The 15,010-nt window shown below is 40.5% G+C and overlaps 1 protein-coding gene across 1 annotated transcript in view; it reads left to right on the forward strand.

The window, feature by feature from the left end:
* Positions 1–1,438: 1,438 nt before the first annotated feature.
* Positions 1,439–15,010, forward strand: part of LOC109893126 (transient receptor potential cation channel subfamily M member 4-like) — a 70,825-nt gene continuing 57,253 nt past the window's right edge. Inside the window, exons 1-3 of the mRNA XM_020486190.2 lie at positions 1,439–1,821; positions 11,260–11,321; positions 11,538–11,715. Coding sequence (XP_020341779.1) covers positions 1,750–1,821; positions 11,260–11,321; positions 11,538–11,715 — 312 coding nt within the window. The 5' untranslated portion in view covers positions 1,439–1,749. The remainder of the gene's footprint in view (positions 1,822–11,259; positions 11,322–11,537; positions 11,716–15,010) is intronic.

Below are 15,010 nucleotides of genomic sequence, written 5' to 3' on the forward strand. Positions count from 1 at the left end.
GTGACCACACAATTTATAGATGCCTTTATAAATGGTTTATTTCAGACCTTTAAAATAAAGTGTTCTCCTGATTTCCTCTATTGAATTACATGTACCTAATATTTAAATACTCCAAAGTGGGCCGGGGGGAACATTTGAAATACACCAATTTGAAATATCTAGTTAGGCTGTTATAAGGTATTATATGAGCCAATGGTCATCTATAAGGCATTTATTCAGTGATTTTTCTCATTTGTCTAATATGTGTTTATTCATTCCCAACTACTTTAACACTTTGAGTAACACGTTAAGGGTCCGTAATAAACCATTTACCGATAAAAACGAGTTCCTTAATGTTTGGGCTGCCAGACTTCCATTTCCTTAATGTTTTGGCAGTATCTTTCTCTCTTCCTCTCCTTTCTTCTATTTAATTTATTTAATCTAATATACAACCTTCTGTGTTTGTCAAAGAGCGATGTCGGGACTAGTTTATGTGGATGCGGATAGATTTCCAGCGTTGTGTGCTTCGTCTATGTGTACATTTCTGCCAAGTTGTGACAGGCCTTTCAACAAATGAAATAAAAGGGAGATAGGTGGGACATTCCAGCTTTCAGTGCTTTAACTATGTAATGTAATCCGACACCAGAGTCACTTGCTTCTCCAGCTCATAAACTCACTTGCTGGGCTGAAGAGACAAATTCAGAAGCGAATAAACTGATTAAACAATTAAAATACACAGACAGTCCACGAATGGATCTTTATTGTAATGCATTTACGTTTAAAAGCACTCTATACATGTGTGGAAGATGGCCATTGCCTTACTCATGTGCTATAAAAGCCAATCTAACGACTCGTTAGGCTATATTGCAAGTAGACTAGTGTCCAAATGTTCCTCCAAATCCACCTTCCATAATTAGCCTACTATAGTAGGTATGAAACATATTTCATACAATATACAGGAAAAAATATTAGGCCTAACTGGCAGTAGTGGTAGTACATGATCTGTGTCAGTGTGCGTGACTGTCTTTCTGTTTTTTTCCTACCTCGACTACACCAGAGCAAATAATCTGTACATTTCTCCCAGACACAACACTCGGACCAGTAAAAAAGTCTTAATTTCCCACATTTAGCAGTGACGGCCTCAAGAGCTCTTCTTTGTTTTTTTTCTAACTTTTTCGGCACCACCCTTCCGTTTTTCTGTTTTGACTTTCAAGAGTCAGAGCGGATCTCACTCTCTTTGATGATACGCGTTTGCGTTTGAATGAGAACTTGCGCCACGATTGAACAGTAACACCACAAACAATGTTACATCCTAGGGCAGAGGTTTCATTCGTTCGCGATTGTTGGTCCAAAGATGGGGAAACACAGATACTGCAATGTAATTGAATGCACTCGAGATGCCCCGGACATTCTTTCCTGCCCTCCCTTCCCAAACATCCCTTTGGAAGCCTCCCATTTCTACATCGTGCCTGCAACATACCTGTCGTGGGCTCGGCTATACTATACTACACAGAGCTACTGTACATCGAGCTCTGTAAACATCTTGAGGTTGCTCGGTGTGACAGGTTGTGGGCGGAGCGCAGCGCAGCTCGAGTTGACCATTCCGAATAGTTTTACATCGCTGTGTCCACCCCATACAGAACCAGTGTCCGCTTGCGGTGCACTTCCAGCGGTCAACTTCAAACTATTTGTTTTGCGGTTTCGGACCTATTCGAATTGTTTTATTCCCTTGCCAGAGAAGAGGCGAGAGGGAGGGGTATAGAGTGCACCATGAAGGATACGGATAAAAGGCATGAAGGAGGCGGAAGGAGAACGGGAACAGAAAAATCAGAGAAAGATCAGGTTTGGTCTACTATTATACACTGTGCAATTTAGAACATTAAATAACCTTTGGGTATTCGCATGGCAAACTCTTGCGTAAATTACGCTACAATATGTTATGCACCATGTGATTATGTTTCTTTGTAAAAAATGTTTCGCTGAACGCAACAAGTATAGCGTTAACCGATTTATCGTATAATAAATACAACTTTTATTCCAAAATATACATTTTACTCGGATGTAATTTAGGGTTCAAATTGCAGTAGCCTAGCCTACTCCGGGAGTTTGACCCAAGTGGGATTACGCAGATATTTGTAAAAAAAAATTGGCGCCCGTCAATTGTTAAGACAGACATGCAAAACATAATAGACTAGCTGGGAGAGTGATAGCCTATCCTATACTGACTGCCCTAGCAAGCAAAACAGCATTAAATGCACATTTTGTCAAACATTGGTTATTTACATTTCTATACATTAAATACATGCTTTATAATGTGGACAAATATCCTGCCTCCATTGTGTTGTGTTATGGAGAAAATGGGAGTCATGTTTGCAGTAACTGCAAAAAGTTACAGTGAACCCAATAAAAAAGGCAGTAACTGCAAAAAGTTACAGTGGACCCAATAAAAAAGGCAGTAACTGCCTTTTACCTTTGGTTTCACTGAGCGTTGGGCTGCAGTGTCTACTGTTTACCTTGGTTTCACTGAGCGTTGGGTTGCAGTGTCTACTGATTACCTTGGTTTCACTGAGCGTTGGGCTGCAGTGTCTACTGTTTACCTTGGTATTATTTATTGTTCTTTGCTGATACAAGTATCAAACTATATGACACTGACAGCCACATGCAAATAAATATATGAAAACAAGTTTGTGTAAACAAAAAAAAAGGTAATGGAAACGTATTCCAGTGGGTGTACCAAGCAAGAAGGCAGTAACTGCAGTCTAGGGTCAAAGGTCACGTCAATGTCAGTTTGAATAAAAAATGATCTCATAGTAAGACAACAGATGACCACATCTCCAATGATATGCCTACAATTTAAAAAAAAACGTTGAGGTCCTTTTTCTCAGTTTCACTCTATGATCAGTTACTGCTCTTTTGCTTGGTAGGGTAGTGTGCCTTAACTCTCCAACCAGAGGTAAATTGCAGTAAATAGTCTGTGACCACGTCACCTCAATGCGAGTTCAGACTTGTGGTTGTCATTTAAATATAATTCCCTCAATCACTTTAACTAATGACTGAAATTCAGTAGTCTAGAAGTGCTTACAAGCACCAGTAAACTTTTTGTAACTTAATCTTGATCTTACAGTTCCACTAAACCTGTTGTAACCTAATCTTGATATAGCCTACATTCGTCTATGCCAGGAGCTTTAACATTCATTGCCAAAAATCTACCGACTCAGGGCTATAGCGTAAGGCCATTGTGTTTGGCAAATATTTTTTATATATCTGCACAACTGTAAATTGATCATAAATGGCACAGAATTCCTGTGGTGATTTGGATACAAGAATAACTTCATTTTCAACCCTTGTGACAATTACTTATTGACAATGATTATTCAGCAGGAGTTTGGGGTGCTAAGAGGTATCTCAAAAATGTCAATAACAGAGCAGTTTTATCATTTACACTGAACAAAAATATAAAGGCAACATGTAAAGTGTTGGTCACATGTTTCATGAGCTTAAATAAAAGTTCACCGTAATTTTCCATATGCACAAAAAGCTTATTTCTCTCACATGTTGTGCACAAATGTTTACACCCATGTTAGTGAGCATTTCTCCTTTGCCAAGATAATCCATCCACCTGACAGGTGTGACATATCAAGAAGCTGATTAAACAGCATGATCATTACACAGTTGCACCTTGTGTTGGGGACAATAAATGGCCACTCTAAAATGTGCATTTTTGTCAAACAGCACAATGTCACCGATGTCTCAAGTTATGAGCATGCAATTGGAATGCTGATTGCAGGAATGTCCACCAGAGCTGTTGCCAGATAATTGAATGTTAATTTCTCTACCATAAGCCAATTTGGCAGTACGTCCAACCGGCCCCACAACCGCAGACCATGTGTAACCACACCAGCCCAGAACCTCCACATCTGGCTTCTTCACCTACAGGATCATCTGAGACCAACCACTCAGGCAGCTGATGAAACTGTGGGTTTGCACAACTGAAGAATTTCTGCACAAACTGTCAGAAACTGACTCAGTGAAGCTCCTCTGCGTGCTCGTTGTCCTCACCAGGGTCTTGACTTGACTGCAGTTTGGCGTGGTAACTGACAGGCAAATTCCCACCTTCGAGGGCCACTGGCATGCTGGAGAAGTGTGCTCTTCATTAATGAATACCGGTTTCAACTGTACTGGGCAGATGGCAGTGTGGGCGAGCGGTTTGCTTATGTCAACATTGTGAACAAAGTGCCCCATGGTGGGGTTATGGTATGGACAGGCATAAGCTACGGACAACAAACACAATTGTATTTTATCAATGGCAATTTGAATGCATTGAGATCCTGAGGCCCATTGTCGTGCCATTCATCCTCCGCCATCACCTCATGTTTCAGTATGATAAGGCAGGCCCCATGTCACAAGGTTTTGTACACAATTCCTGGAAGCTGAACATGTCCCAGTTCTTCCATGGCTTGCACACTCACCAGACATGTCATCCATTGAACATGTTTGGGATGCTCTGGATCGATGTGTACAACAGCGTGTTCCAGTTTCCGCCAATATCCATCAACTTCGCATAGCCATTGAAGAGGAGTGGGACAACATTCCACAGGCCACAATCAGCACCCTGATGTGAAGGAGAAGTGTTGCATTGCATGAAGCAAATGGTGATCAAAGCAGATACTGATTGGTTTCCTGATCCATGCCCCTACTGAGAATACAGATGCATATCTGTATTCCCAGTCATGTGAAATCCATAGATTAGGGCCTAATGAATTCATTTCAATTGACTGATTTCCTTATATGAACTGTATTTCAGTAAAATCTGTGAAATTGTTGCATGTTGCACATTTTTGTTCAGTGTAAGTATCCACAAGTTTGCACCTATACTTGCAATAACTGGGGGACATGGGCTGGGAACCCTGTGAGGTGAGATGGAAGGTGTGTATGGTGAGACTTTGGAATAGACTGTTGGATATGCCAATTGCCAGAATAGCCAGCTGGGATCTACATAGGGGGAGCATGGGCAACCGAAATGTCTGACCTTTTCCAACAGTTGGACTGTGAACAGTTGTATGAAAACCAAATTAAGAGAGACAATGCTGTTTAAAAAAACAACTAATGATGCAATACGGAAAGAAATGGGTGGATTAATCATAAACCCAAATAGTGAACCTTTTGTTTCATTAAGGTTGCGTTTCTGTGTGAGCGATATTATGTACAACCACCTAAAAGCAAGAGATTGCTATGTGTACAGGTAAGATCAGGGATATTGTTCCTGCGTATTGAAACAGGTGAGATCAGGGATATTGCTCCTGCATATTGAAACAGGTGAGATCAGGGATATTGTTCCTGCGTATTGAAAAAGGTGAGATCAGGGATATTGCTCCTGCATATTGAAACAGGTCGTTGTAATTGTGAAATGGAAGAGGAAAGACTATGTAACTTTTGTGACCTCAAAGAAATAGAGAATGAAATAGATTGTATCATCGATTGCCCTTTCTACCACGATATACCCTTGTTCTTATTCCTGAAAGACCACCAGATATACTCTGGCATTGTGTGGTGTGTGATGAGTAGAAACTGAAAAGTTTTTCTGTCTATTTCCGTTCGCGGAATTTTTAGATAAAGCCTGTAATAAAATAAAAAGTGCAACCTATAATTAAATTATAAAAATAATTAGCTCCTATAAAGCAAATGGCAGGTAGTTATATAGATTGTAGGCCTGTCTCACACTTAAATCTTCCCTTTGTGCTAGATTGGGTTTAAACACCTTCCATTTAATTTTTCTGTATTTATTTATCTGTATTACAATTTATTTTAATTTTTTACTGCCCTAGGGTTATAATTATTGCTCGGATAACCTTATTTACAATTATCTATTGATATATTTTTCACTCTTTATGCGGCGCCACTGCACAGAAAATTAGAAGAATTATCTCTGTGAATCATTGTCTATGAATCATTGTCTGTGAATCAAAAATAAAATGTCCATTCATTCACTTACAGACCATAAATGTAGGTTATGAGTAACAGTTGGCCCATACATTTTGTCTGTATGCAGCCTCTCACAAACTAAACTTGTGAAAATAAGACATGATAGCCCACATGCTGGTATACATGGTACTATGCATGAAAGTCATTGAGCCAAGAAAAATAAACAAAGGAGAGACAAGCAATTGAAGGCTGTACATCTTCAAGAGAGCAAATAAAGAGACACTAACCAGGTTTCCATTCAACCATTTCATCCGGGTGAATTACTGTACCTGACGCATTAAAAAAAGTCACGACCGGGTTGATGGAAACAAGGAAATGTAGGGACATTTTCGTAAATGTCAACAGACAATTTGTTTGTTTGACACGGTGGGATCTTTTTGAATCGGTAAAATGTATTATGCGCGAAATGGCGGTAGAAAACGCCTTTTATGCGCCAATATTGATTTAGTAACCATCATATAGAAGTTAACTTGGAGTCACGTGATGATATGTTGTGTGGTCCTCCCACTATGACTTGGGAAAGCATGCAGTTTATTAGGCTACAGATGAAATAAGTTATGAACTTGGCAAAAATGCACATTGATGAGTTTGATGCGCCATTCCAATAAATATTGAGGATCTTATTCTGGTGACATAATGATTCATGTGTGGCTGTTGTTTGTTATCAAATGTCTTTTATTCAGTCATCAGCAATCCCTCGAGGTGGAGGATAATTTTTTCACAGGTTGTTTTTCGGTGGCTTGCTTGTTGTGGGTCCTGCTGTGGCTGAGCAGGCCAATCCTGGAGCCACAGACCCATCTACAGACGCTGCATGTGAGGTTGGAGGGGAGGGAAGTGTCGTTTTTCATTGGCCAGAGTTGTGAGGATGTCCTCATAGTCTATTGTAGCTTGGTGTGTAAATTGTTGCCATGTGGCTCTGTTTTGTGTAGAGTTCCCAGTTTGTTGTGTTAATATTGCATTTTTTGAGGTTGGTTTTAAGGATGTCTGTACCTTTTTTATTTTGCCCCCTTGTGTTCACCCCTGCCAGTTGCCAGTACAGCAGTTGTTTGGGCAGTGTCCTGTCCATCGGAGTTGATTTGGGATTCTATGCTTGGGATGTTGGCCTGGGTCAGGACGCAGGTCCGTCGATCCTCCCTCCTGATGTTCAGTATTTTCCTCAAGAACTGTTGCTGTCGACGCTCCAGTTTTTGAATGTGCTTTTTGTATGTCACCCACGTCTCACAGCCATAGAGAGGGTTGGGATTATGACAGCCTTTGTACACTATGAGTTTCGTGTTGGTTCTGAGGTTGTGGTTTTTGGACACGTGATTTGTCTGTTCTCCAAAGGCTGTGCTGGCACAGCATTTCCTGATCTGTATTTCTTCCTCAATGGTGACTCGTTGTGAGAGGTGACTGCCAAGGTAAGCAAAGTGTTCCACGTTGTCAAGTGGTTCCCTTCCCAACGTGAGTTACTATCAGATTTGGTGGTTGTCCTTGGGCAGGTTGGTGGAGCACCTTTTTGTTTTCTGTAAGTTCAGGCTCAGTCCCAGGCTCTTGTATGCTTCGGAGATGCTTTTGAGGGCAGTTTGGGGGTCTGCTTTGGAGTGAGCGATAATTGCACAGTTGTCTACATATTGGAGGTCCTTGACTGTGGTAGTTATTTGATTTTGGGGGTCCTCACATATTTTGCTGTCTTAAAATGTAATCTAAAAGGAGATTTTTTTATATTTTTTATCCTACATCTGTTGTGGAAGAGAAAATGCAAATTTCCTGCAATTCTACGCTTTTGCTGTTTTATAGGACTCCATTGGGCACAGACTTCAATTCAACGTCTATTCCAAGTTGGTTCAATGTTGAAACAATGTTGATTCAACCAATGTGTGACCAGTGGGCCATCTCGTGCTTTTGTTCACATTTTGTCACAAGGCAGAGAATTTTTTTAGCAGTTTTACAGATAATTTCCTGCAATTCTACACATTTTTCTATCATATGCTATCTGGGGGCCCCATTCATTCTTAAATGGAAGAAGTTTGTAACCACCAAGAGTCTACCTAGAGCTGGCCGCCCAGCCAAACTGAGCAACCAGGGGAGAAGGGCCTTGGTCAGGGAGGTCACCAAGAACCCGATGGTCACTCTAACAGAGAGAGAACCTTCCAGGGAGAACCTTCCAGAAGGACAGCCATCTCTGCAGCACTCCACCAATCAGGCCTTTATGGTAGAATGGCCAGACGGAAGACATTCCTCAGTAAAAGGCACGCTTGAAGTTTGCCAAAAGAACTCTCAGACCATGAGCAACAAGATTCTAAAAAATTCTAAAGAAGAGAGAGGCTGTAGATTAGCAAAAATGGAGCAGTTAACCATGCCCTGCAACAGTGCATAGTTAAGGCCCAACGAACATAGTTGGGTCTTAGCTTTTATAGAAAAAGTACAACCTCTTGTCTACAAGGCAGTTTAGCAGATGTGGGGAAACAGGGATGCAACATAGTGTAAAAGGCCATTTGTTTGTCTGTGCAGATTAAGATAGCCGAGGTTGAGAGCACGAGGGCTCAAACGTATAACTGTGTTTTGTCACAGTTCACACTATAATGTGCTTCTTTCTGCAAGGTTTTATACAGCTGACTTTCTGCAGTAAACTCATGGGATGTCTCACATGCTGCTGTTGCACCTAAATGGATCTTAGCTATATGCCCAGTCTTCTGACTAAGTCACACAAAGACACGTTTAGAAAAAGCACTAGTATATAACAAGAGACTATTCTTTAAGCAGTTAAACATGGGATAGCATGACTAATTATATAATTTTCCACGACAATGCCAAGCGTCACGTCTGGAAGAAACCTGCACCTTCATGCGGTGGGGATGTTTTTCAGCAGCAGGGACTGGGAAACTAGTCAGGATCGAGGTAAAGATGGACGGTGCTAAGTACAGAAAGATCCTTGATAAAAACCTGCTCCAGAGCACTCAGGACCTCAGACTGAGGTGAAGGTTCACCTTCCAACAGGGCAACGACCCCTAAGCACACAGCCAAGGCAACGCATGAGTGGCTTCAGGACAGGTCTCTGAATGTCATTGCATGGTCCAGCCAGATCCCGGACTCGAACCCGATCGAACATCTCTGGAGAGACCTGAAAATACCTTTGCAGCAACGCTCCCCATCCAACCTGACAGAGCTTGAGAGGATCTGCTGAGAGGAATGGGAGAAGCTCCCCAAATACAGGTGTGCCAAGCTTGTAGCGTGATACCCAAGAAGACTTGAGGCTGCCAAAGGTACTGAGTAAATGGTCTGAATACTTATGTAAATGTGATATCAGTTTTTTATTTTTAATACATTTTGAAAAATGTTTTTTTTTAAATGTTGCTTTGTCATAATGGTGTATTATGTGTAGATTAATGACGGGGAAAAAACAATTGTGGAAAAAGACAAGGGGTCTGAATAATTTCCGAATGGACTGTAATAGCGAATGGAGGACGCTTTTCCCATGGTTAATTTCGTGCCAGCCAAGTAGGCTATACTCCTGTTGTAAAGATAAGCAATGTGCTTAATATTAAGAAAGTTGAGTAATATATGTAGTAGGTATAGTGTATAAAGAGCTGATGGGATTCTCCTCTTTTTAATAGAGGCCATCACACTTTTTTCTCATGCAGTTAGAAATGTTGTGCAACATGAGCTCATGGGCTCTCATGAAGTGTTTGATTTTCAAGTTTGGTAGGATACTAATGACCATCAGCAGAATCAGAGCTTGGAGAAGCCTAATTATTTACGGTGACTAAACGGTCACATGGAATTTGACTGCCTTCATGACTTGTGACCGCCGTTGTGGTGGTAATACGGTCACTAGCTGTGATAGGAGAAAACCGAGGAAGGATCAACAATATTGTAGTTACTCCACAAATTTGGCAAAGTAATACACTTTTTGTCCTGAATACAAAGTGTTATGTTTGGGGGAAATCCAATACAACACATTACTGAGTACCACTCTGTCACGTTCTGACCTTAGTTCTGTTATTATATCTTTGTTTTAGTATGGTCAGGGCGTGAGTTGGGTGGGCAGTCTATGTTGGATTTTGAGTTCGGCCCAGTATGGTTCTCAATCAGAGGCAACTGTCAATTGTTGTACCTGACTGAGAATCATACTTAGGTAGCCTGGGTTTCACTTTTGGGTTGTGGGTGTTTATTTTCCGTGTTAGTGTCTGTGCCACACGGGACTGTTTCGGTTTGATTTACTTCACTTTATTGTTTTGTTCAGTGTTCGTTATTTATTAAAAAACATGAACACTTACCACGCTGCGTTTTGGTCCTCTGATCCTTCATACTACTCCTCTTCGTTAGAGGAATCATGTTTTAAGGGTATGCTTGTAATCGTTAAGGAGAGGGGAGTTTTTCAGGATAAGAAATAAATGGAATGGAGCTAAGCACAGGCAAAATCCTAGAGGAAAACCTGGTTCAGTCTGCTTTCCACCTGACACAGGGAGATGAATTCACCTTGCAGCAGTACAATAACCTGAGAAAAAAGGGGAAATGAGAAAAAAGAAGGAACCCGCACACTGCTCTTGATAGTATCACTGCTCTTTAATAAGCTTTATGTATCGGCCTCAGAGCTCTGATGAAGGCCGATACGTAAAGCTGATTAAAGAGCAGTGATACTATCAAGAGCAGTGTGCGGGTTCCTTCTTTTTTCTAATTTTATTCAACTGTTACCATGCACCTGCAAAAAAGATAGCTCAGATGTGCAAGTTGAATTTAGCAGGACAATAACCTAAAATACCAGGCCAAATCTACACTGGAGCTGCTTACCAAGAAGATGGTGAATGTTCCTGAGTGGCCGAGTTACAGTTTTGACTTAAATTTGCTTGAAAATCTATGGCAACAACCAATTTCACAGAGCTTGAACATTTTTGAAAAGAAGAATGGGCAAATGTTGCACAATCCAGGTGTGGAAAGCTCAGGGGGTTGAATACTTATCTAAGATATATTTGTTTTATTTTTCCTATTTGTTTTTACAAATGTTAGAATTTGTCTTACACTTTAACATTTTATTTATTTATTTTACCTTTATTTAACCAGGTAGGCAAGTTGAGAACAAGTTCTCATTTACAATTGCGACCTGGCAAACATTACAGAGTATTTTGTTATAGATCATTGACAAAAAATAATACCCTTTTTTCTGAGAGTCACAACGTGTATGTTGCCTTGGCTATTTACTAATTGCTACCAATCACCCTGTTTCACTTACACTTCAACATCTGTAGGCTGTAGCCTGTTATATAATGTTAGAGAGTTCAGCAAGTATCTAATAGTGACAATCTCTTTCCCTCACAGAGCTGGATCCCCAAGATCATCAAAAAGAGAGTTTGCACCACGTTCGTAGAGGACTCATTAAGGTACAGCCTCTCTCTGGGTCACTGAGTGGTCCATCTGTCTGACACAATACAGTTAAAGTATTGTTACAATACAGTTACCCGATGCAAATTGTATCTAGTCCATGCAAAGCAAATGATATCAGTGTGTGTGTGTCTATCTGTTGACTGTTATGGCTGGTTGTGTGTGTGTGTGTGTTTGTCTGTGTGTATTCATGTGTATCTCTTTCTCCCTGTCAGCAATGGGGTGTTGTGTCAGTGTGGCGGTGTGCGGGAGACACACTGCTCCATCGCTACAGGAGACTTCTTCGGGGCGGCCATCGTCAGCCAGTGGGACAGCTCTCAGCACTCCTCAGAGTACCCCACCGACGCCTTCGGCGAGTTGGAGTTCGCAGGGGCCGGCAGGAGACACAGCCATGTGGGTAACACACACTCACACACATGTATGCGGATACACATATCAACACATTTGCATACACACATGCACACACATCTCTGTCAGTATTTTGGCTGAGTGATTCATTCATTAGGTAGCTGGCTTAGTGCCTGGTGTCTTGTAAAAAAGCTCATAGTGTAAAATAACTCACAATCGATTATTATTGTGAGCATTTTTACGCTTATGATTGGCTCTGATTGTGACATCAAAGTGTGAAAAGCTCACAGCTTGAGAACTCTCAGTGGTCAATTGCTTCTGTTTCTGCTTCAATTCTGTTTCCGGGTTACCAGTGTTTCTCAGGTGGATAACGTCAGTGCCTGATTGAAATTGACACAGTAAACGTGAATAAATAAGCAATGATCAAATTCCTGGAGGATACTCTCTCCCCCTGGCCATGCAGAAAGAGACACATAGAGAGAACAAAGGATTTCACATGACGAACTCCTAAATCCCCAAAATAGGGATTTGATACAAAATGTCCACTTGTGAAAAGGTGGGAATGGTCCGTGGATACTTATGTATGACGAGTGTGTTTCATTTGGTGACCTCAGGACAGGAAACACACATGACTATATCTCTGAATATGTACATTTCTCAGTTATGGGGTTTGCATCTACTTCTTGTATAAAATTAATGAGTAAAGATTAAACTATTTGTGAAATTATGTAATATGAGGCTAAACCTTTAATTAACCTATTCCCTTTAAAGTTTAACCAAGTCATTGGCCCGCCCCCGTGAGCACAGACATGATCTGGCATCATGGAACAGTCCTTTTCTACTGTTACGAATAAAAAACCCTCCTGAAGAAATCCTCTTCAGACCACGCGTACCTGAGTGGACACTGAGGGAGCACAGGTTGAGTTTAGACCACAAAAACCTCAGTATAAGCTAAGGTTGCAATGGTTGTTGAATTCCTAACCATACCACATGGAGCATTGGCTACACGGCTGGAAATGGTTCAACTCGGAGACTATCGATCCCGAAAGAATGAGAGCAAATCTTAGATACTAATTACTAGTCTGCAGCTAGAAATTATGTCAACCTGCGAAGACCGGCAACCGCCGTTCTATTCTATGAGAACATTTCTGAATGGTACTCTGAAGTATCCATTCTAACCACGAAAGACTTCAGGGAAGCACAGAGAGAGACCCTCGGATGAACTTTCCAACAGTGATGACACACTGGGCGTAAATATATATTGACTGAAATTATTCCCGAATGAGTGAGCGTTCATGTGCAAAGGATTAGCATTTCAATTAATATAATGATCAACTGTGTAGTGACTCTTTTTGTCTTTCCCCCTGTCTCAGTCCACACCCACTTCCCTTTGTCCACCAAGCTGTCATATCGGCTTAGCCTCTAGGGAACCTCCCCTATCATTTCCTTGTAACCATGTCTACTGTGTTGTTTGTTTATGCATTTCTGTGATTATTTAGTTAGTTAGTAAATAAATGATTAAGACAATTGATGTATGGATGATTCATAGTAAAGGCTGGGTTCGTGCAGATAACCAACAATTTACAACATTTGGAATGAGACTAACGTGAGGTTAGGAATAATTCATTAATTAGAAGACTGATCAGATATTAAAATATCTGAAGAGTTATATTCGGAAAATTATAACTTTGTAATCTGAAGATTTTCTTTAGTGCCCCAACTTCCTAGTTAATTACATTTACATGATTTGTTTAATCACGTAATAATAATTACAGAGAATTGATTTGATAAAATAACAGTCTTCACTTTAATGATGCCAAAGACACGACATATTATGACGCCCCTTGCAAGGAATCTAAGATAGAATTGAACTTTGCAGTTGAATTATATATACAGTATCAATCGTGCAAACAGACTGTTGTATGCGGATAGAGAAAGATATTGGTTGTGTATGTTTCCATTTGAACAAGCTAAGAATAGTGCCTCCAGTCGTCCAGTCATTGTGCTTGGAAGTGAGATTTATTTTACAAAGTAGGATAAACTTGCCCAAGATGCTAAGCTAACAAAGGGAAACAGTATTTTATTTTTCCTATGTCCCGTGGAAATTCCTCCGCATTGCGCGGCGGAAGTCCCACCCTTTTGTACTTCCGTTTGATTTCAGCTTTCTGCAATCACTGGTGGTGAAGAATCGCCAGTACATCACTTGAAAAATAATTAGGTGACACCCAAACGTGGATCACGTTAAGCGAACTGGATATCGATGTCTCATTCAATTTAACCTCTCTGGGATATGTGGGACGCTAGCATCCCACCTGGCCAAAAGCCAGGGAAAATGCAGAGCACCAAATTCAAATAAATTACTATAAAAATCTAACTTTCATTAAATCACACATGCAAGATAGAAAATTAAAGCTACACCTGTTGTGAATCCAGCCAACATGTCAGATTTCAAAAAGGCTTTTCGGCACAAGCAAGCGATGCTATTATCTGAGGATAGCACCTCCATAAACAAAGAGAGAAAGCATATTTCAACCCTGCAGGTGCGACACAAAACGCAGAAATAAAAATATAATTAATGTCTTACCTTTGACGAGCTTCTTTTGTTGGCACTCCAATATGTCCCATAAACATCACAAATGGTCCTTTTGTTCGATTAATTCCGTCGATATATATCCAAAATGTCCATTTATTTGGCGCGTTTGATCCAGAAAAACACCGGTTCCAACTTATGCAACGTGACTACAAAATATCTCAAAAGTTACCTGTAAACTTTGCCAAAAGATTTCAAACTACTTTTGTAATACAACTTTAGGTATTTTTTTACGTAAATAATCAATAAAATTGAAGACGTGATGATCTGTGTTCAATATAGGAAGAAAACAAATTGTAGCATGCATTCTGGTCACGTGACTCTATCTAACAGTACACTTCAAATGACCCTCGTTCAAGATGGCCGTACTTCTTTATTACACAAAGGAATAACCTCAACCAATTTCTAAAGACTGTTGACATCCATTGGAAGCGATAGGAACTGCAAGAAGGTCCCTTAGAAATCTGGATTCCCAATTAAAACCCTATTGAAAGAGAGTGACTTAAAAAAAATCTGAATGGTTTGTTCTCAGGGTTTCACCTGCTAAATAAGTTCTGTTATACTCACAGACATGATTCAAACAGTTTTAGAAACTGCAGAGTGTTTTCTATCCAACTCTACTAATAATATGCATATATTATCTTCTGGGGATGAGTAGCAGGCAGTTGAATTTGGGCATGCATTTCATCCGGACGTGAAAATACTGCCCCCTGTGCCCAAGAAGTTACTAACAAGTGAAATTGCCAGATT

The sequence above is a fragment of the Oncorhynchus kisutch genome, linkage group LG6 (assembly GCF_002021735.2).
Source record: "Oncorhynchus kisutch isolate 150728-3 linkage group LG6, Okis_V2, whole genome shotgun sequence".
Classification (NCBI taxonomy): domain Eukaryota; kingdom Metazoa; phylum Chordata; class Actinopteri; order Salmoniformes; family Salmonidae; genus Oncorhynchus; species Oncorhynchus kisutch.